The sequence below is a fragment of the Gymnoscopelus microlampas genome (assembly GCF_963454915.1).
Source record: "Gymnoscopelus microlampas genome assembly, chromosome: 21".
Classification (NCBI taxonomy): domain Eukaryota; kingdom Metazoa; phylum Chordata; class Actinopteri; order Myctophiformes; family Myctophidae; genus Gymnoscopelus; species Gymnoscopelus microlampas.
The window spans coordinates 24602631-24625492 of NC_139958.1; the positions used below are offsets into that span (position 1 = coordinate 24602631).

Below are 22862 nucleotides of genomic sequence, written 5' to 3' on the forward strand. Positions count from 1 at the left end.
TGGTGTTCACTAAGCAACCACACACACGTTCTGCTTGTGTACAGTTATGACTGGGTTAAACTGAAGCCGTGGGAAATGGGAGTAGTACAGGCCAGGCGGTACAGTATATGCGACCTTGGCCATGGATTGCAACATACAGTACAAATACTGTAGAGTGGGGTGGGAGAATGTATGTGGAAATAGTGCAAATAGCTGATCTACAAGCACAAAACTCTTTCACCAAACCATTGTGTAGCAGCAAAATATAAAATAATGCTGAAGTGCTTAATCAATTAATCAAAGAAGTAATCGATAGTATGTAAATAACCAATAGTTGCAGCCCTACTGTACAGAAAGAAACAACAATGTCAGATTACAAAATGGCTGAGATGAATGAAAAAACTGACATCATGATATCTAGTCACCTTTACTGCAGAATTATGAAAACAATTAGCAATAAGAGCTGTCCCAGTTTACTCTAGATTATATTCAATTAGAGTGAGAGAGTAAGTAGTGTAGTAAATTATGTTATCAGTTGCTGCTGTAGTTGTGTTAACAACAATGCTGCTAGAAATAGCACGAGGGCAGCAATCTGTATGAAAATGCACACATAAACCAGGTTATATGCTGTTGTCATATTGCTACAGTATCACTAAAACGCCATCACTTTAGAAAGCAAGCTTGATGAGAATGTAGTTGTATTAAGTATCAAGTTGGATTCAGTATTGTAGTACTGGAGTCTAGACTCAAGCCTGTACTGTACTATAGTCACAAATAAGCCCTTACTTTACTTGATCTCGACTATTTGTCGAGTGGTAGATGTTTGATTTCCCATGCTGCAAAGTAAACCCTGGTGTGAATCCATAGGCTTACAATATGAACAGACTACAACATCCTTTCCCATGATAACTAGTATTAGTATAATTACTGTTATGTCTCCACAGTACTAGCGCAGTTCTATGATTGTGCAGGAAAAAAAATCAAAAACAAAAACTACATTGTGTAAGGTGTTTTCAGAGTTTTGAAGAGTGCAGAGTTATGCATGTAACTCGCAGACAGCCCAAGTTAAACAGAGTAACAGACACAGTCTTAGTTGAGTCTTACCTGCAGGACTTGCGCATCGTCCAAGAGCTTGATGGGTCTTGAAGAAGCGCATGCATGGTGTTTTGACAGCACGGGCACTCTGCAGCTTAACACATGACAACCCACTGAACAGAGGGGCTGAGCAGCTGGTAGCCACAACACGTAGCAGGCTCGCCATGGTGCACACTCCCCACTCTCATACAGCAGGGGGAGCTTAACTAGACAGACTGCACTCTTGCTACCTAGAGGCAGACAGAGACGGGAAGTAGAGGGAGAGGGGAAGGAACAAGACAGACAGGGGTCATAGGATTGAGTGGAGCGAGGAAAGAGGGAGGGAGAGGCAGACAGACAGAGAACACAAGGACAAACAAGACAGTGGGAAGGTGAGAGATGTGAGAAAAAGACAGTTTTTTTATAGTATACCCATATGGAATTCCATTTTATAAACTCTCAAACACAGACATATTCATACATGCATACATACAGTACATACATAAATGTAAACATTCTGGGAAAAAAACTGTTTAAATTGTGAATAATCCCGTAAGGGTCAGGGATGGGCTGTGAAAGGCAGCCGGACACGAAAATAAAGCATTCATTCATTCATTCATACATACATACATACATACATATACAGTACATACTGTATGCTATGTTTAGGCAACAGCAACAGGTCAAATCCACTGCAAATGCTTTACTACTGAAACTTTGCCCCAGAATAGCTTCCCTGACAACCTGTCCTATGTGACCTACAGTACAAAGCGCATGACTCACATCTTGGTCATACAGTTATTCTGTTCTGCAGTGCAGTAGGTTCATTCAATTCCAAGAGAGAGCCTGCCATATGCATTTGTCTTAATAATGTCTTCTTCTACCACACAGATATGACTAGGACAACAGAAAAACTCAGAAAATGAAAACACAAGAAAAGTGTTTGCAAATAAATGAATTCCTCAGTAGTTACATTATAACATTACACACTCACAGTACACGTAACAAATAGTAGGGGTGCAACAGCTAATTAAATTAACAGATTATTACAAAAAAAAATCTATTTGAATACAAATTATCAATTTGGGGGGGATATTTTGGAGATTTGTTTTCCATTCAATTAAGTAGTGTAAATAGCAGAACTACAATGGTTATTTTTGATATATACAAAATAAAAAAACTATTAAAATTAACTATTAATTGAAAAAGTAATCAATACTCATAATCGTCAACAAAATAATCGATAGTTGCAGCCCTATAGTACACTTTAACCACACAACCCTGGAACAGTCAAGGGCACAGTGGATGGAAAAAATAAATAACTGTGACATGCAGTGGTTTCTAGAGGGGAGGTAATATTACTGGAATACTCTGGACGAGCCTGCCTGGCATAACATTAGTAACATAACATTATTGATTAATGGCTAATCATTAAACAACACACTACTATAACACTGATAGGCTGGGGAGCAAATTAGGTCACATATACTGCATTCACAAGTCTCTATTAGACTTTTTCCATGCAGCTCAAAAACACAATGACAAATCCACTGTGATTCAAAGTCACACACAATAACCATTATGTCTGAGCTTGAGGACAGCCTGTATATGGACCATAAACCGTAGCTGAATAATATACCGGTACACCAAAAAAGCCAGTCAATCCATTGGGAAAAATACATGACATATGCATGCATGCTTATATGCATGCTATATGCATTCTATTACAGCTTTCTATTACAGTCTCCTGTCACAAGACATGCTGCGCTGTGACAGTGACTTTAAATTTAGTAGGGCCTACTGTATGGACTGTATAGGGGCAGCCTATATATATGGACCATAAACTGTAGCTTAATAATATACAGGTGGTACACCCAAAAAAAAGCCAGTCAATCCATTGGAAAAACTACATGACATATTGTATGCATATGGATGCATGCATAAGCAACAGCTTTCTGACATTCTACTGTCACTCACAAGACATGCTGCTGCTGTGACAGTGACTTTTAATTTAGGCTTCTGCATCTAAAGAAAATGGGACTATACCACGTCATCAAGCCCTGTAGCGGTCCCTTTTTCTTTATTTCTTATATATTTTTTTCCAGTATCGTAACTGCATTTTATCCTGTTATTTGTAATTGCAATGTTGATATTTAACAAATAAACAAGCTCTATGTTATTATTATGGCAGACGTGACACCGGTTGAACACTATATATTTTCACTTGATCCCGCACATGGAAACTACACGTGTACATGTTTATAACATACAGACCAGGATAGAACACAATAACTTTTGATTTTATTGACATAAAAATAAATCAAAGTGTTTGTTTATTTGATATAATATCCTTCAAACAAGGCGTCCTGCCTCCTGCTGTGTCAGGGTTTATTTATAGCAGCTGCAGCCAACCAACCACTTTTGTTTTTTTAACTCCATTGAACAAAAGCCCGATTATACGTCGTCGTACGGCGGCGTCGCGAGCCTGAAACAGCCGATCTACAAGATCGCCACGCGTTGCGAAGGCTAAGCGTGGTGAGCTTGTACATCTGCTATTTTCCTGAAGAGAGGAAAAAAGCTCGCTAACTCGAACAAAGCTAGCTGGGCTAACAAACAACCACGGCTCTTAACGCGCACGAAACCCATTATATACAGTTAAAACACTGTGCACAAATGCAGAAACACACATTAAAAAGAGGAATGCATGGTCAAAAAGAGAGCTTTGGTCCCATAGATAACACTGTACTGACCTTAGCAGACAGCTCTGTGACTCTGTGCCGGCCGTAGGACAGTGCACCATAAGCGGTCGGGTTTTGGAGGGGGGCTGGTCTGTCTGCTGTCGACCCGGAAGATCTCACATGAGGGATGTGGCTTGGTGACGGGAAAACTCGCCCCTAAACACGCTCACCCCTGGATATGTTTTACTGAGGAATCAGGTTAGAAATAAATCTAGGGGTTAGTTAGGCATAGTTTTACTCACCTGACTACTTTTTTTTTTTTTTTTTTTTTACTAACCTGAGTCAGGTTAAGTTTAGGAATAAGGTTAGGTTTTGGGTCGGCACCGTTTTACTGAGGTTACGTTTGGGAATAATGGTTTGGTTTAGCGTTTTAGGCATTAATTACTGAGGTAACGTTTAGGAATACCAGGTGGCGACGTTCCCGGATTTGCCCCGGCGTGACTGTGTTTTGGGGCGAGCGTTTTGGTATTCTGTGGCTTCACTGGCTTAAATCATGTTTGAGGCATCATAAATGATGTTTGATTGATATGATATGATGATGGACGCGGTGCCAAAAGTCATAAACAATTATAACTCACTGATCATTAACTTACACCCGAAAGCAAACCTCTTCGTATTCTAAAAACCGATCATACGTTTTCGTGTTCATTTATATTATTATCATGTAATATCACAGCCATTCTAGGACTAAATTACGAGAAGATGTTTTAATATTTCAAATAGCGTTGATGCATGTAAAATCATCAAGATCATATAGATTGATCAATAATAGTAGGCCTACAATACTTGAATAAATAGGTCTATAAAGATAAATGGATGAATGAATGAATAAACATGAACACGTAGCTGGCCTGGTATAGACCCCTTAACAGACGACGTCATACTGGCTGCGTGCAGCCAGTATGCGCGCAACGAAACCCATTATATCAGGTCTCGTTAGGACGCGTCTCACTAGCCAACACACACAAGAGGGGGTTGGGGTGTGCTGAAACCAGTGCACCCCGAAACAGGTTGGGAATTGATTGCGTGAAACAATCACCTGTGCGTCCAGGCTCAATGTTAGTAAACAAATAATTGGTCTATGCTATTTAGCATGACGGACTTTATTAGGCTGCATCGTATTAGAAATGTGTAATGACAATGAAGATCCACTGAGGTGCACTGCTGTACTCTGCTGCTATGAAGCTTTCATCCATGACTGTTGCTGTAGGTATAACACTGTCTGTCTGTCTGTCTGTCTGTCTGTCTGTCTGTCTGTCTGCCTGCCTGCCTGCCTGCCTGCCTGCCTGCCTGTCTGTCTGTCTGTCTGCCTGCCTGCCTGCCTGCCTGTCTGTCTGTCTGTCTGTCTGTCTGTCTGTCTGTCCGCCTGCCTGCCTGCCTGCACACACACATTTTGTTTTATTTATGGTTTCATTCTAGCAGACATACCACTTACTTTTTAGTGCATTCTGCTGGAGGCTGTGCTGTGGGTGTGCTGCTCAATGTGCATGGGCTAACCAAGAGGTGTTGGCCTGCATGGCGGTTATTTATGCTCATCTGCTGAGCCATCAGGACCATAAGCAGAACATCAAACAGGTGGTGATGCTCAAGAAAGGAAACCTAAGCATTTTTGTCCAACCTTAGGTTAAACCTAAGTTCTATACAAAAAGAGTCTAAGGGCAAATTTGAATAGTCTTTCTTACATTCTCTCATTAGGTTAACTTATAGTTAAATCATTTTGCTGGGGGCACCCTGGATTCAGAATAATTTCCTTAATGGAAGAGTTTGTTAAATAACAGGCATAACAAGTTAAATAAGAACCAAAAAAAGCATTTGAACTTGCATAGGCACCAGCAGCGCATGAAGAAGTAAAAACAAACCTGCATAGAAATAGAAACATAAAACATCAAAGCAAAAAGTGCATAGTTCTTTTATGTTTGAACAACACTTTAAGCCCTGGACAATGTTCCAAAATTGGCTACAGAAGTTTTGACCCTGGTACCACTCAAGACAAAAAAAAGGAAAAATAAAACAAAGAAACAAAGAAATACAAAGGGAGACATTTAAAATGAGAAATTAAATACTGCTGCTTTATGTAATGTTTTCCAATTTTGTCTTTTGACATTGTTGCTTTGTACACTGTAGCTAACCCATTGCAATCCACAAGATGTTATATTATTAAATATGTTTTATGCTGCAACAACTGTAAAAACTTTTAAAAATCTGCTTTTAACAAATAAAATAATGTATAAAAGACTGTATTGTTCTCATGACTGATGATAAATGCTAATATCAAGGAGAAGAAGGTAAAAACATCCGCACACTGGTTTTAAGCTCCCAAAATGTATTTTCTTCAATGGCGCAACGTTTCGACCTTATAGGTCTTCATCAGGCATCATATTTGCCTGATGAAGATCTTCTTCTCCTTGATATTTGCCTTGATGTCCAGCACCTGGCCTAAATACAGGTACAAGATGTGCACATAATCTCCTCTGATAAATGCTAATATCACAACACAATAAATAATGTAAAGAAAACACATAAAACAAAAGAATCAGGCCTAACAAAGAACATTAGTAATAAAGTCATTGCAATACAGTGATTAGAGGGGTCTTTTTTCAGTCGTTGTCATAGATGCAATCTGTGAAGAAATCATATATCAACTATGAACATTTGCCATGAAATAGAACATTAAAATAATCAAAATAATAGGAAAACCTCTAGTATGAGTGTTTTCATCTTAGTATTTTAGATGTATTAAATATGCTTTTTGTAAAGTATGTGTTCATTATAAAATGACTGCTTTGCTGTCATCATCTCTCATTATAAAAGGATCCCTAACCATTAAAACATACCATCTCCAATGTCATCATAGATATCAGCATCCCTAGGAACAGAAAAAGAAAACAAAGAATAAATGAATACGAATAAAGAATAACATAATATTTAAATTAAGCTGTGTGTGCGTGCATGTGCGTGCGTGGAAGCAAGCATGTGTGTTTTGTCTTTGAATGTGTCATACTTACTCCATGTCAATGTGGCTTGTCGAAACATAACCAACTGTAAACGGAAGTGTGATAGATCATTATTATTCATCTCAGGCAGAGAGACATACTATACTGTACTACATGGATATACTCGATTATATTCACAGTAAAATGAAAACAAAAATGATCACATTCCCTGTCATCCTGTAAACCAAAATAATCAATAATAATACTACAAAAAAATAATGTCTTAGTATTCTTATATGAAAATCCAATCATGTTTTCTTCCTGTAGAACAAAATATATGTGCTTACACGAATGCTTGAACCAACCAATTTCAACCAGAAATTATGACATCCACCCAACAGTCAATGTTCAATTGTAATTCTCCATGTTGTTTTGACACAGCCCTTTTTTTCAACATTTAACTCAAATTCCTCCCAACATTATGTCCCGCCATGCCTATCACAAAGAAATATGTCCAGATGCTGTTTCATCTGGACCTTAATTAAACTCTGAGAGTGTGAAAATGGACCCAAATGGACCCGTAAGTGTTACTATTAACATCAACATTTTGGTCAATTTGTAAACTTAGTTAAATCAGCATTTAGGTAAATGTTAACACATTTCTTTAGTAGAATTAACACTGAGGATTTTTATGTATAGACAGATAGGAAGGCAGGTAGGTACTCACACTTGCCCTCTTCGTTCCTACAGATCAGCTTGTTGTCCATGGCTTTAACAATGACATCAACAGTTTCCCTCGATTTGATTGGCAGATCTTTGCCACTCCACTTTTTATTAGATAACGTGGGGATGATGGTCACCTGATACAGCACCTGGATCTCTCCTTCATACTATAATAAAGTGGATATGAAAACTAGTCATGTCTTGCAGTGTTTGAAAATCATTGCGAAGAACTAAGAATCACATGAGTCCTCTCACAGGGTGAGATAAAGCAATGATGAAAGCACAATCACATGCCTTAAACTTTTTCCGGAAGTCCCTTTCCTCTTTCTCAAACTTTTTCTGCTTCTTTGGATCCATCTCTTCCAGCTTGTGTTTCAAAGCTGTGAGGCTAGAGAGAAAATATATATATTATTTATAGTAGTGGTCAAATTAAGAGATAGAGATCTTTATAGTGATAAACACTATAGAAATCTTAGTGATACATATGATATTAAGAGGTCTTAGTGAAAATGAGAAAGCTAACGGAATCTACGTCACAGCATAAACTTCACCCATGGAGATGATATACGTTGTTTAGTGTGTTACGTGGTATAGTAGCAATGTTTTATAACATGTTTTGGCTCTTTAGTGATTTTACCTGCTGATTAGGGGAGGAGGAGGACGGACAATTTGAGAGTCAACATCATCATAAATTTCTTCATCAACTGCTGATTGGTCTAAGGAAACACAAACCGGAAGTCAGTGAACTTGTGAACTCTTAATTGTTAAGTAAGATGGTAGAGAACATTTTCCCAGGGGGTTGCACTTCACTAGAACTGAGAGCTGCCCAGTATTTCCTGGGACCTATACAAATTAGCTACTGTATATAGCTAACTCTGGGCCCAACAATTCTATTGCGCATACTAAATAATAATTAATAAGAAACTATTACACACACACACACACACACACACACACACACACACACACACACACACACACACACACACACACACACACACATACACACACACACACACACACACACACACACACACACACCACTAATTTACTGCAGTCACTCGCCACTAGTCTGCGGTTTCAAAGTAGTACAGTTATGAGCTGAGATAAAGGCAGGCACAAACTATTGTATTAAATAATAGTTCATGGATCACAAACGCAAAGCGAAATTTGTAACAAAAATGTAACTACAGTATAATAGCATTATAAAAAAGATAGATACCTGAATTCCCCTCGGCAGAAAACTGGCTTGGTGGAGGTACTCTGACATGAATAAAAGTATTACCATTAACATATTATACAACATTCAATATCATTGTATAAGTATGGGTTAATATTGGATTAAATAAATTAGAGTCAGTTGTAAAATGTTCTAATCATGCAATGATAAGTCATTAGTGATTAGTTAATTGCACGTAATCTCTTTGCTTTCTCCATGTTGGGAGGTAATTGCTGACTGAAACAACGATTAAACCACATAAAAAGATTACTTTTAATAAAGTGACCAGAAATCTGAAACACTGATTCTAATTAATCAACACATCATTCAGCTGAATGTCACTTTAATTGATTGCCCTGTCAGTAATGAAACTGCCAATTATTATGACTAATCAAGATTGTTAATGAAAAGGGTGTCAATGCTGTTCTAGAGTTAGTTGTTACCCATAAGGTGAAGAAAATGGTGTGGGGAAACGTCACTTACAATCGGCAAACATGCAGTGGTGGAAAAGTACTCAATGTATTTTTACTTAAGTCAAAGTATCAATACTGCAATGTAGAAACACTCTGTTACAAGTCCGGTAATCAAAGTTTACTTGAGTAACAGTAAAAAAGTAATGGCATCAAACTATACTTAAAGTACCTCTTAAAGTTTTCAAATAATTGTAGTGGAGTAAAAGTACAATATTTGCCCTTGAGATTTAGTGGAGTAGAAGTAAAAGTATTGAAAACTGGAAATACTCCAGTAAAGTAAAAATACCTCAACATTTTGCTTAAGTACAGTACTCGAGTAAATGTACTTAGTTACTTTTCACCACTGCAAACAAGGGCAATTTCACCCCAAAGTGATTATCTCCCCGTGGGAGAGGGGAGGGTTGAAAGTTCAGGGATTAGCATCATTGGGCATGCAGATTTGTGATCAGTCGTGCTTAATTTATACTCCGTCGTAGGACAAAGTGTAATCAAGGCTTCACAACGGAGAGTGTTTTACTCATTAGTGGTAGTAGCAGGTTTCCTCCACTCAAACATCCTCAGGAAGCCACGAGACTTAGGAGATGACTTGTGTTCCAGTGGACTAGAGGGCATGGCCAACCAAAAGTGAAAAGTAAGTACCATTTGTTTCTCTTTTAATTTTCTGTTTCACTTTCTCTTCTCACTTGTGAACACACATGCATACCGTATGTTGACTTTATGGTATTCTTTATCTGCATAATAGGCTCTATGCACAGCAGCTATATTGGAAAGAAATTGGTCTTCTTCTTACTTCCTTCACAGGTGTTACCAAAGATACTAACGAAGGCTCTGTTCCATTCTGGTCAGGGTGCTGATATAGTGCATGTTGGCTCACTGGAAACACTCCATTTTGGTTCCCAAATGGCCCCTTATGGTGGGTGTGTAACTCTGAGAGTGTACAAATGGGGTCCATTTGGTTCCATTTGTACACTCTCAGAGTTATTGTAATAATTATTGTAATAACCAAGAGTTATTGGTAACAACAGTGAAGGAAGTAAGGAAGCCCAATTCATTCCCAATATGGCTGCTGTGCATAGAGCCTACTCAGTGCATACATTATCTCGTGTTGAATACACATGTTGATGGAAATGCGTCATGTCATTCATGTTGTTTGTATTTATTCTCTAGTAATACCATCTTTGTTAGATTACATTTGAATACTTCTTTTTGCTTTTGATTTGCTGCATCAGAAAAAAAGAGTGGATTTGGCATCATGTATTGAGTACTCCAAACAATACATTTACGGAGCTATGGTTAAATAACAGCATATTAGATGCATCTACATTAACATGTTGCGGCTCTGAAACATGGCCTACTTCCTAATATCTTGTAACGCTGGTGATACAGAAATGTAACATTAACCATTGTAAGTTGTTAATAAAAGTATCAGCTGAATATAAAAAGATTAAAAGTTTAATATTGGATTTCTTATAAACCCTTATTTTCTTCTGTAGGCCTATGGGTCAATTCATTCATTTGTATATAGTATTGTATGTCTTTACATGTCTTGATCAATTGAATACACAGGACCACAATGGAAACAAGCCCTCAGGGCTTGTTGTGGTATCCTTTTTGCATTATTATATGCAAACTGTTGATAAAATATTCAATCAATCAATCATTCAAAATGCATTCTGACCTGATATTCAGACTTGGATCAACCACATCATCATAGATCTCTCCATCATCCTCCTCAGGTGGAGGGGGCAGAAACACTAAAGGACAAAAAACGCAAACACTAAACGCCATACAACATACAGTAGCAACACCAAAAAGGAAAAATAAGAACTAAGACACAAGTTAAGAAAGATTTACCTTTACTTACAACCATGAGAGCATGTCTTCAGATTTATATAAAAACAGTTTGGTTAAAAGTGAAATTAAAGTGAAACTATACATTTTTGGAGCATACCTCCCAGTCCTTTGATGTCACTGTAGAGAGAAGAAATGTTCACATAGATGTTAAGGATAAATGGTTGAAAAGCTATTCACTTCACACACGCTCACGCTCACGCACACTCACACACACACGCACACACACAAACACACACACACACACACACACACGCACACGCACACGCACACGCACCACGCACACGCACACGCACACGCACACACTAATATTTATAGGGAGAATTATCATTTCATATTCACTGTACCTGTTGTCAGGAGCAAAATCTATGTCATCATAAACCTCAGGGTCATAGTCCTGCTGGGTCATAACAGAACTCCCCTGGTGCTTCAGAGAGTCAAAGTCAATTTCCACAGAAGCAGTCTTCACATAGCCAACTATAATATACACAAAGATACACAGACATACGTATCATGTTTATGCGCAAGCATTATGCAGGCACGCACGCACTCACGCGCACACACACACGCGCGTGCGCGCACGCACACACACACACGCGCACGCACACAAGCAGTGTTTTTGATACATTTGGAATATTCTTTAAACATTTTAACAACAGAAATCTTGTATGGGGGTCCCTGACATACAATATTTTTAGATGGGTGTCCGTGGCAAAATACAATAGAGCCACTGATATAAGCTTTCATTTTCTAATCATCTAACAAAAGGACATTTCTAATTAAAGTCACGTTGAACATTGTTAGAACTGAATGGCTACCTGGTCAGGATATAAGTCGGAGTTGGTCTTTGAAACTAACAGCATGTGACAACTGGATTGGTTTAGGGTTTTCTATCTATGCACAGTACAGTAAAATAGTGCTCATCTATCCATTTGTAACTCAGAGTACAAACCATTTAGTTTTGTCCATTTAGTACAAAACTAACTACAAAACTAAACCCATTTGCACATACACTCTCAGAGTTAAATGAATGAGGATTCTGTCTACTGTAGCATGTATACAAGTAAACAGTACTTTCTCCCTCTCTCTAGGGGTCTGGCGGGCAGAATCACAGGAACCATGTGACTGCATGGGGCCAGCAGGATGTGGCTGATGCCTTGGAGTGGTTTGCACATGCAAGTACTGCATGCATATTGCAGTGTGTGTGTGTGTGTGTGTGTGTGTGTGTGTGTGTGTGTGTGTGTGTGTGTGTGTGTGTGTGTGTGTGTGTGTGTGTGTGTGTGTGTGTGTGTGTGTGTGTGTGTGTGTGTGTGTGTGTGTGTGTGCATACATGCACACACACACTCAGACACACACGCGCGCGCGCGACCAAAAGCCGTCGCTATGCGACTAATATTGACAAGCTGTCAGATTCAAACCAGACTTGCCACATCCTGAACACAATGTGTAGTTATTGGTCACACACAGCTGTGATGACAAACAGCATAAGAAGAAAACACATTGTTGCCAAAAAACGTACTGGACCCGTCTTCTGTCCGTCCCAGCCATTTGCCCTCTGGGTTGCCCTGGACGCGGATGATATGCACCTCATCTCCTTTCCTCAGGGACAGGTCTGTTTTACTGCCTCGACTGTCCACACGAGCTGTCCCTTTGTGGATTACCAGCAGTGGGCCAGACAACTATAACACGCTCGCACGCACGCACACGCACACACACACACACACACACACACACACACACACACACACACACACACACACACACACACACACACACAGGGTTATAACAGGGAGGGAGCGTCTGTTAATTTGAGACAGGTTGGTCAAAGTGTCCCAATGTAGTCCCAGCATAATATCATCGCTGTTGGGTAGAAACCTTGTATCTCCATATTTAAGTTAAGGCCTTACTTCGTCATACTACAGTGTCACACAAAAGTACAAAAAATAATTGCATAGCAGATCTACAAGCTCACAACAGGTTGCACTGTGACATGATGTGAGCTTGTAGATCTGCTATTTTTGCTATTTGTGAAAACAAATTATATAGTAGGATAGTCACTTTGAATTTCTTCCTGGCATCTTGTTCTTTCTTTTCACGCTCTTTCTGTTCTTTCTTCTCCAATTCCAGGCGCCTTTTCTCTTCCTTCTCGTCTTTGTCTCTCTTCTTCTCTTGTTCCTTTTGGTCGGTGGCATCCCTGTTGATGGATAGAAAGAGAGACAGTGATGGACATACAGCAAGCTACAGCAAGTAGGAGGAGTTCTCTCTCTTGATTGGATAAAATTGGTATCCCATCCTGAAAATGTTGTTTTCTGTTTTCTAAAGAGCTGTAGAGATGGGGAGATGCCTGTTATTGGAAAACCAAAACCCTTCTTCTGAAAGTAGAGCTTTAACTTTAGATCAAAACTTTTTTCTAACAAAAACATATCACTTACACCCCGTTTAAGTATGCATGCACGCTGGGAAACCACCTGAGATAACCTTGTGAACAATAATAATTATACATTTTATTTGTATAGCACTTTTCATTCACAGGGAATCCCAGAGTGCTACATGGTAACAACACATAATCAATCATAGAAGGTTAAAAGCAGGGTTTAGCAGAACAATTCTGTGACCATGGGTGCTACAATTGAGCAGAGGGTGTCTTGTGGTGCCCTTTGTGGGGAAAAAACCTAGTCGTCCTTACCATCGCTCATCAAGATCCTCATACATCTCCTCATCACTTTCATCCTCTTGTTGGCTCTGTGCAAAAAAAAAGAAGAAGAAAAAAATCAATAACCAGGGAAATTAATATAATGTATGTCTTGACAAACTAAAGAAGAGTTGGCACATGCTGTCTATGCAATAAAACCAGTGATTCTCAACCTTTTTAATTTCAAGGACTTAATATTAGGCCACAGACCAACATTTGATATGATTTTGATCTCTGGGGCCCCAATCTCTCCGATACACTGTAAAATACTCAGTGTTAATATAACTTGAATCCCAACTATCAATCATTTAGCTGGGGACCCCCTATAACTCCTTCAAGGATCTTTGAGAACCAATGCTATAAACATTATAGTAGTGTTCAACAATGTGTGTATAAACACAAATACGTACCCATGTGTCTGTGCTTGTGCTATGTGCATGAGCAATTCTAAAAAATAAAATAAAAATACACTCACCTTTGGCCTCTGACTTGGGTGAGCTAGAGAACAGGGATGTTGAATCATCATTACAAGTGAATAACATTTATGAACTATTATCGTAGTGCAGAGAAGAATTCTGCTGCTTACTTTAACACATTATGTCAGAGCTACAGTAGGCCATACACTAAAATGATGCTATCTATGGTATGAATGATATGAAGCTCTATTACCTGCGGAGGGTGGTGGTGGAGGTGGAGAGGTCATCAAGCCAACATCATCATAGTTCTCATCTTGATCTGGTTGGATTCTGGAGGCACAGTTAGATACTAGTAGTAGTCTCTCAAGCCAGACAACTCTTACACAATCTTCGAATCCTACAGAAAGTCTCTAATTCCACCTCATAAACGTTCCGCACAAGAAGCTGTCATGTCGTCATTTCCGTTCGTTAAAATATATTTTTCTATTTCAATTTCTGCAGCAAGCTGGACAGTCTTCGACTAATTTGATTTATAGTAGAACTTATTTGCGCGGCTGCAAAGGTGAAACAGAAGTGGGGGGAGGCGGGACGCATGCACTTAATTTTCCAGTATTTTTAGAGCTTTCAGTGCATTTGAAAAATATTATTATTATTAAGCAGTCTACCGAGAGAGCCTATACAACCTGAAGAAATTTGTAATCAAAGTGTTTAATTTGAATGTTGAGGTGTGTGTGTGTGTGTGTGTGTGTGTGTGTGTGTGTGTGTGTGTGTGTGCGTGCGTGCGTGCGTGCGTGCGTGCGTGCGTGCGTGCGTGCGTGCGTGCGTGCGTGCGTTTGTGTTACTTACATGGCTCCTGGGTGTCGTGGGGGTAAAGATGGGGCTGAATATTGAGAGGTCAGCGATGGGGTCACATGGTTACTAGGATGAGAGGCTGGGGGAAAGGGAAAGGAGGCCTTCCTTGAAGTTCCAGGACCTTCATCACAACAAATACATGACATAAGCAAGGATAAAGATGTCTGATGCATCTTCTGGTGTGTGTTGCAATACCTTTCTCTGCACTGAATTGTAAAATTATGATTTACAATTTAGGCATTTCAATGGCATGAACGTAAAGTCAACAAATGACTTAAATCATCATGTCATGCAAGTAGAGTGCAAAGAAAAACTATTTAGTGCTTCAAAGAAAGTTCAAAGTACTCTTTAAAATATATTTTCCCCTTCCTCGTTTACTTTCCTGTAACACCGCAGCTCACTCAGTCTCGTTTGACGTTCAAAGGTGTGAAAACCACACACTGCAACAAAGGCCTCATGCCTCATCGAGTACAGGGTTAAAAACAAAGTCACATGCCTTAAGCGAGAAACAAATCTTCACTGGCATACGTAAATAAAACATTATGATGTGATTTATATGTCCAACAGAAATCCATTTATTACAACCTGTACAGAAAAGAGATGCATCAATCACAGTGAAATGTCAGTGTATATAATAACATAATAAATAACATAACATCAACGTTAAAAAGGAATGTAAAAGAATAAACTGCGGTAAAAGTGGCTAAATACATTTGGAACATAACATAAAATCATATAATCATATGAGCTGTTTATTTCTTGTGAAGATAAAGTTGAACATGGAATAGAGGAAGACACCTTGCTAAGACTAATGTGATTCATATCTACTAAATACTGTACAGAACTGTGATTTGCTGAGTCTACAGTATAGTCTACCGGGGCCCCGATCCCTCTCTGTCAGCTAGGTGTAGTCCCCACAGTCAAATTAGTAAGGACCGGCGTGCAACAGACCTGCCAATCGGGCTCAGCCCTATTGGCATGACTGGTAACACGTCGGACTGGCGAGTGGGAGCCTCGTGTTCAATCCCAGCTCACTGCGTTCCACTACAATCTGGCGTAGTCAGCAGGACGAGGAGCGTAAATATCCTCATGAGGGACGTCGTGTACGGTGGTCCGCGGCGTGAAGTGTGAAGCACGAGGACGTGCTCCAAAGATCGGGGGGGTGATTGTAGCCCCCACAGTCAAATTAGCAAGGACCGGCGTGCACAGACCTGCCAATCGGGCTCAGCCCTATTGGCATGACTGGTAACACGTCAGACAAGTGGGAACCTCGGGTAAAATCCCAGCTCACTGCGTTCCACTACATAGGCATTGAAATGTCTTGTGGTTGGTGTTTTTCCCACAATATTTTATCTTACGTTAAAGGGATAGTTCACCCAAATGTCCGCTGGTAATTTGATGACCAGCGGACCGGTAGGCAGCAGTTCGGTAGGAGACACAAAGGAGACTCTTTCTGTCTCCTACCGGAACCGCTGCCGGTCATCAAATGATTTGCTTAGGAAAGCGACATAAACAAAAAACTATCCATGAATTCAAGTCTCCATGGGGTGACTAATCGATAGAAAAAAAGTCATTTTGGGGATGAACTATCCCTTTAAGTCTGGCTGCAATACTCTGTTATTGTGCTACCTGATGCCTGACTGTTATATTGGAGGGTCAGGGAGTTGTTTTTACTGGAACTTACTTCCCCATGCAAAGAGACAGGATCAGCTGTGCAGACTCAGAGGAGAGAGGAGGTGACAGGGGGAAGCAGGGCCGGGGACAAACTGAAAAGGGAACTTGATTGCATAGAGGAACCAAGTATTTGTGTGACTGGAGAGAGAGAGTGCACCTGATCAAAACAGTATCAACTCAGGCTTAAAGGTGCTGCAAGTCAGATTTATTTTTTGCAATAATAGGTGTTAAATAGCTCCTCTACATTCCCATAGTAATCTTTGCTAAAGAGTATTTGTTCAGTAACAGCGGTCTCTCCATCATTCCATCTCTTTAGTGAACAGAAAATACATTCTCTGTTCAGGATAACAAGTTCATCCAATCAGGAGAGAGAACTCATACATAATACTCATACAGAATACTGTATGTACTGTGATCATTGATTAATTAGATGAACTTGTGTCCCACCTGAAAATGTATCTTCTTTTTACTAAAGACTTGCTACATATAACTCTATAGCAATTAGCAATGATTACTATCAGAATAAAGAGCTTTTTCACATTTTGTTTTGCTTTCACCCAAAATATCACTTAAAAGCACCTGTAATTTATACTACATCATACGTTGGTGTTACTCGCTGAAAATTGCACATCTATGAGCTGTATAGGACTGTTCCAGGAGCGAGGTGCCACCACTCAGTCTGTGTCTGAAGGTCATGTACTGTATATCTTTGGACATTCAGCCTCAGCCGACAATGGAGAGCTGTACCTTCAGTTGCCTTAAGTTTGGGCCTAACCTTGAATGATCTGTGGAAATTCAAACCACAGACCTTTTCTTGGAAGGATGTTGGGAAGGTGTTCAAGGATCTTAGTGTGTTGCTTAGTAGGAGTCTGAGAGATTGTATTATCGTCTTTGGAAGATGCATACATAATCATATACGTATCAGATCGTTCCCCTGTACATCTTAGACTTACACCCTAGTCTGAAGACCCTATGCAAGCTAGTTATTCAGTATACGGTATGGAGAGGCCCCATCAGGTGTAAAGTGTCCAGTATCCAGTCTATGACATCGGGACATCTGTCTTCTGACTATGACGTATCTATGACATATGACTCCATATTTGGGCATGTTTTCAGCCCAACCCAACAACCATTGACTTAATTTGTTTTAAATAAATAAATATTAAAAAATATATAAAACTTAAATGATGTGAAAGGAATCGCATGGAGTCACTTCCTTGTGTGTGCACAAGTCATTTGGAGCTGATCAGTCCAGTGGTTTACGAGATAGCCTTGTTATCAGCTCATTAAGAGAGTGACTGTAGTGTTGATATGATTTATCATTAGCCAAGTAGCTTGCTGCTATCATCTCCCAGATACACAAGGAGCTGGACAAACACAGGACACTCACTTACTTTTCCCTGTTCATAGATTCCCATTAGTTTCAGATCACCAGTAGGCTAATCTATGTATGAACATTTATTTTGTGACTAGATGAAGACTTAGTAGATTTTGGATAGCTTTTGGAGATAAAAATGTAATTGGAAACATGAATGGTGAGTTTCAGCAACTGCAGCCCCTGCATCTCAATATAGAGAGTGATAATGACATTCTATACACAGTTTTATGTGACTGGTTGTATTTATTTGACATTTATGCTAGCATAAATGCAGTGTTCATGCCATTCATAAATAATAATGTTTCTTCTCAGTTTTATTGCCAAAACCATACAAATAAATTGCACATCCCAAATGTGTTACATCTAGGCTACATATTCAAAAGGCTTTGAGCTGGTTCTCATTGAGAAGGAGGACATTTGCAATAACATTCAGGAGAAACTAAGGTTATGGAAACTAAGGTTGAACCCATAAAATACAAATGTTAATGTTTAGATGATAATTCTGATGATAATTCTGTTTGTATTTGGTCAAAAACCAACTCACCCTCATTGGAGACATCAGTGCCTCCTCTCAAGCCGTCTAGGTTGACTCTTGGAGGTCTGTTGGGCTTGGCTGGGGCAGGGCCCAGGGCTAAACTGTTGGGTAAGGGGTTTCGTTTAGGGGTCAAAGAGGCATCCTCACTAATGTTGTTGGTCTCAGTGGATGAGGCAGCCATCTTTCTTATAAAACTAGGTTTCTTCGAAGGTGGAGGCCTGTCAGGTGGGGTGGAGTTGCTACCACTAAGGGGCAGTTTGTTGACCGCACCACCTTTCAAGTCATCATCTGATGGGTCCGCCGGCTTCTCTCTCTCCTTGTTGAAAATACTCTGGGTAGTCCTGAAGTTGGAGATGTTAGGAGTAGAGTCTGGCGTATGGAACGTTTTGTTTGTGGAGTCCATATTAACTCCTCCCACATTTTCATTTTTTAGACATAACTTTGACACTGAGCTGGTTGGTTTAAGTTGGAATGGTGGTACCTTTGGCGGGGTGGGGCTGGAAGTGGACAATGAACCCCCACTGTCCTCTTTCACCCAGGGGGGCTTGAAATTGGAGGGTGACCCCGGAGGTGGCTTGGGAAAGGCAGGCTTGGACCCAGGCAGGGTGGAGCTCAAGGAGGGCTTGTGGAGCGGAGGCTTGGGCATTGGAACTTTAACCTCAGCATCCTGCGAGAGAGGTGGCTTGAAGGGAAACGCTTTATTCGCAAACAAAGGTTTAATGTTGCTGTTGGAGTCCTCTTGGGTGTTTGCAAACATGCTAGCCAGGGCTTTGGTCTTGGGAGTCTCTCGTACCCCTGGAGCACTTTTTGTGGATTGATTGGTGCTTTTAAGAAAAGTTGGTTTAGGAGGAATTGTACTGCTTGAGAGGCTCTCTAAGACAGGTTTCTTGGGTTGTGGTGGTGGGCCAGAGGACACAGTAGGATGCAGGGCTGTTTTTAAGCGTCCTGGAGATGGGGAAGGCGTCTCGTCAGTGCTGTTAGCACCACCAGTCTGAAAGCGAGCCATCATGGCCTTTACATCTGATTTGTTTTCCTGGAGGGAAGAGAAACAACCAGAATTCAGAATTCATTTAATTCAGAATCTGATTAAATATATTGTTGCTCCCGGGTGGAAACCTTGTACAGTATATACTGCGCATAAACATGTTGCCATACATAGTTCTGTTATTGATACAATATCTGATATCTCAGATCATTAGCCTAGTATGTGCTTACCTGGCTGAATTAAAGAGTTCCTGTTGTGCAAAGCCTCATAACTGCACTAAACAGGAAGTCGGGACAATGGGCAACTCTCCTATGAATGAATGTATGAAAACTGATATTTTGAATGCCACATAAAGCCTTATGCGAAGTTAAGAAATAACTTAAATGAGTGTAGCCTCCTATAGCTGTCAGAAACTATACAACCAATGAGCCAAGCCTGCACCAGCCTAGACATGCCTGGTCTGCTCAAACAGCATTTGGTGAAGCTTATTTGTTAGAGGGATATTTGACTTTCAAACATGTTTGGGATAATTTTAACATCTACTCTGGCTTTAGTGAGGACTGTCAACTGTATCCATGTATCTTTGTTGCAGGCAAATCTTGCATGCATTTTGTTCTCATGCAAATTCCCCAGCCTACAATCATTCAACACAAGGTGTTTTTGTCTAGTTGTTATTAGTAGGAGGGGGACATAGGTGAGAGTGGATCACTGCATGTACTGTAGTGGACAAAGCATGCCTTTTTTTAAATAAGATAATGAACAAAACAAAACATTGATATCCCCTTAATTGGGCTTAATTGGTTCATTCATAATGTACCGTTTCCCTTCCTATAAATGTAGTGAGTCAAAAGTACAATATTTGTCTTTGAAATGGAGTGAAATAATCCAAAATACAAGTAAAGTGCTGATACTAAATGTTTTTTACGTAAGTACAGTACTCAAGTAAATGTATTTTGTTACTGTCCACCCCCGCTACTGTAGCAGAGTCTTCATCCTGAGATGAAGTATTCTACTGTATTCCATACAGTAGACAGGCTAGGTACGAGAGCTGCCACACCCGTTTAATGAGGCTGGTTTGAATGAAGTCAGACACACGTAACAATCCCACAGGAGGAAGTAGAGATAACAGGAAAAGAAAAGTACACCTGGCCTGTGCCATTGCTGCAATTACAACAAAGCACAATACTGGAAAAGAAAAATGTACTTCAACAAGGGAAGCCGCCACAGCGGAAAAACAACACGCTTCGTCACTCAGGAATATGTCCGCCCAACACTTTTACAGTGAAAGTTAGGCCTATATTAGGCCTACCTACATGATCCTAAAATATATTATATTTTTAATTAGCATCCAGTATCTATCTACATTATTATGACCGTGAACTTCTTTTTCAATCAACATTTGAGTGTGTCTGTTCGTCTTTCCCCAATTTAGTTGTTGCCAATGGCCCCATGTGTTTAGTCCCTGTCACTGCCAACCCTCACTTGTTAGTCAATGGGAAGGAAAAAGATGAAAGCTTATTTGATAAACATCTTCCTCAACTGATGTAACCTCAAATGACCCAAGGCAAGCCGAAAGAAAGACTAAAGAACTGATATCCTACAGTACAATGTAAAAACCAGTGGCTAAAAATGTACCAATAAGGGTTCATTTAAACTCACTTGAGTTCGGCTTCTTGAAATCATTTTTGAATAGTTCTACTTTCAAACATACAACAAAATAATGGGAAAACAGTGATCATTGGGTATGACTATTTGTAGATACCGGTAGTTCTCTAAATGTAACACATTAGCTTTGATCAGCTCACCTAAGAGGAAAGGTAGGCCTACACATATTTAGGCTAACAGCTTGCCAGCCAAGAATAATCCTTATAGATTATTATTAGTTATTTAAGCTGACATGCATATAGTTTACAGAGAAACTTAGTTTCTTTGTCCCACAGTGAAAGCAGATAACATTGTCTTGTACTGGTGGTGGCCTTTGAGCAGTTTGAAGATTCCTATCCTGTTTAGTAACACAGTAGTGTCCATAACAGTGTATTAAGATTGCCATATATTAAGATTGCAATGTGCTATCCAGACCAAATTACAATGACTCCGCATAATCAAGGCAGGCCTGGTATGGAGAAGCACCTCTTCTGGTTTGACGTTTGGGGCAATACCAAAGAGGAACCTTGATTTGTATATTTCCAATGTGATGAAAAAGTGGATGCGGCAGATAACTATTGCACAATGTAGCTGACACAACAACTACAGTAAACAGCCACTGCTGTTACTTCTCTAATCTCTAATAATGGAATCTTATACAAGATTGTATGTATCTAAAATCAGATGTAACATTAGTGACAAATGATCTGTTCCAAATTAGCTTGCAAGTCAGTAGCCTGAATATACTGTAATTATTAACACAATACAAATACTGCATAAAAGATTACAAGGATTATGAAATAGCCCATCTTTTCTATATTATTACCATATAAAAAATGACTTCCCCAAACATGTGTAAACAGTACAAACAGTACAAAAACAATTACAATATTAAAATAATTACAGGTTATTTATTTTGCAACTACATATAAAATATATCCTGATCAGATCTTCTATTGGAATCTGATTTTGAGTGGTGAACACTAAAATCATAACATGCTTCACCATATTCCACTATATGAGCTTTCATCCCCTACAGTTATAACTTATTACAGTTATAATTGTAGCTGCCTATACCATAATGTAGGCTACTCACCATTATTGAAGGTTGATGGCTCTATGAGAAGATAGCAGATGTTTTGTCAGTGAGCTGCTCTCATATAGAGAAGCTGTGAATGAGAATGTGACAAAAAGGAACGTGACAAAGCAAACGATTTGTATGTGTTCTGCACAGCCACTGTGTCCTGTCATTTTGTAACCAACTACTTCCCTTCTCAGTGCTGTGTACATTTGTGTGCATGTGGTGTGCATGTGGTGTGTGTGTGTGTGTGTGTGTGTGTGTGTGTGTGTGTGTGCGTGTGTGTGTGTGTGTGTGTGTGTGTGTGTGTGTGTGTGTGTGTGTGTGTGTGTGTGTGTGTGTGTGTGTGTGTGTGTGTGTGTGTGTGTGTGTGTGTGTGTGTGTGTGCGTGCGTGCGTGCGTGTGTGTGTGTGTGTGTTTGCTATCCATGGCTTATTTTATCTCTAGGTTACCATCTCATTGATTTGCATATTCCCAGCAAACTCCCTGCAATTTCCAGACCGTGATGTAGGCACACACACACACACACACACACACACACACACACACACACACACACACACACACACACACACACACACACACACACACACACACACACACACACACACACACACA

At 39.7% G+C, this 22862-nt stretch overlaps 2 protein-coding genes across 3 annotated transcripts in view; both read right to left on the reverse strand.

Annotated features, from left to right (window-relative positions):
* nnt (nicotinamide nucleotide transhydrogenase) overlaps nt 1-3862 on the reverse strand; it is a 56568-nt gene extending 52706 nt beyond the window's left edge. The window contains exons 1-2 of the mRNA XM_084047694.1: nt 3804-3862; nt 1084-1304 (exon numbers count right to left, since the gene is read on the reverse strand). Coding sequence (XP_083903820.1) covers nt 1084-1240 — 157 coding nt within the window. The 5' untranslated portion in view covers nt 1241-1304; nt 3804-3862. The remainder of the gene's footprint in view (nt 1-1083; nt 1305-3803) is intronic.
* Nucleotides 3863-5684: 1822 nt separating this feature from the next.
* Nucleotides 5685-22394, reverse strand: fyb1b (FYN binding protein 1 b). 2 transcript variants are annotated; one of them, XM_084046564.1, is made up of 19 exons: nt 22263-22394; nt 18547-19570; nt 14945-15071; nt 14352-14428; nt 14158-14180; nt 13677-13732; nt 13049-13184; nt 12510-12669; nt 11338-11467; nt 11091-11110; nt 10818-10893; nt 9657-9740; nt 8670-8710; nt 8085-8163; nt 7742-7835; nt 7452-7614; nt 6797-6830; nt 6626-6657; nt 5685-6411 (listed from the first exon to the last, which is right to left on the reverse strand). In XM_084046564.1, exons 1-19 carry the CDS (start codon nt 22263-22265, stop codon nt 6389-6391), a joined length of 2382 nt encoding a protein of 793 aa, XP_083902690.1. In that variant the 5' UTR covers nt 22266-22394; the 3' UTR covers nt 5685-6388. The 2 variants fall into 2 exon arrangements, with proteins under 2 accessions (XP_083902690.1, XP_083902691.1); XM_084046565.1 differs by lacking the exon at nt 9657-9740.
* Between the last annotated feature and the right edge of the window lie 468 nt (nt 22395-22862).

What these genes read in the sequence shown, in the direction of transcription:
- fyb1b (XM_084046564.1), bottom strand. An exon ending in TAGGAACGAAGAGGGCAAGT is followed by an intron (nt 6,831 to 7,451) that starts GTGAGTACCTAC and finishes TTCCGTTTACAG; the next exon opens with TTGGTTATGTTTCGACAAGC. An exon ending in ACAAGCCACATTGACATGGA is followed by an intron (nt 6,658 to 6,796) that starts GTAAGTATGACA and finishes TTCTGTTCCTAG; the next exon opens with GGATGCTGATATCTATGATG.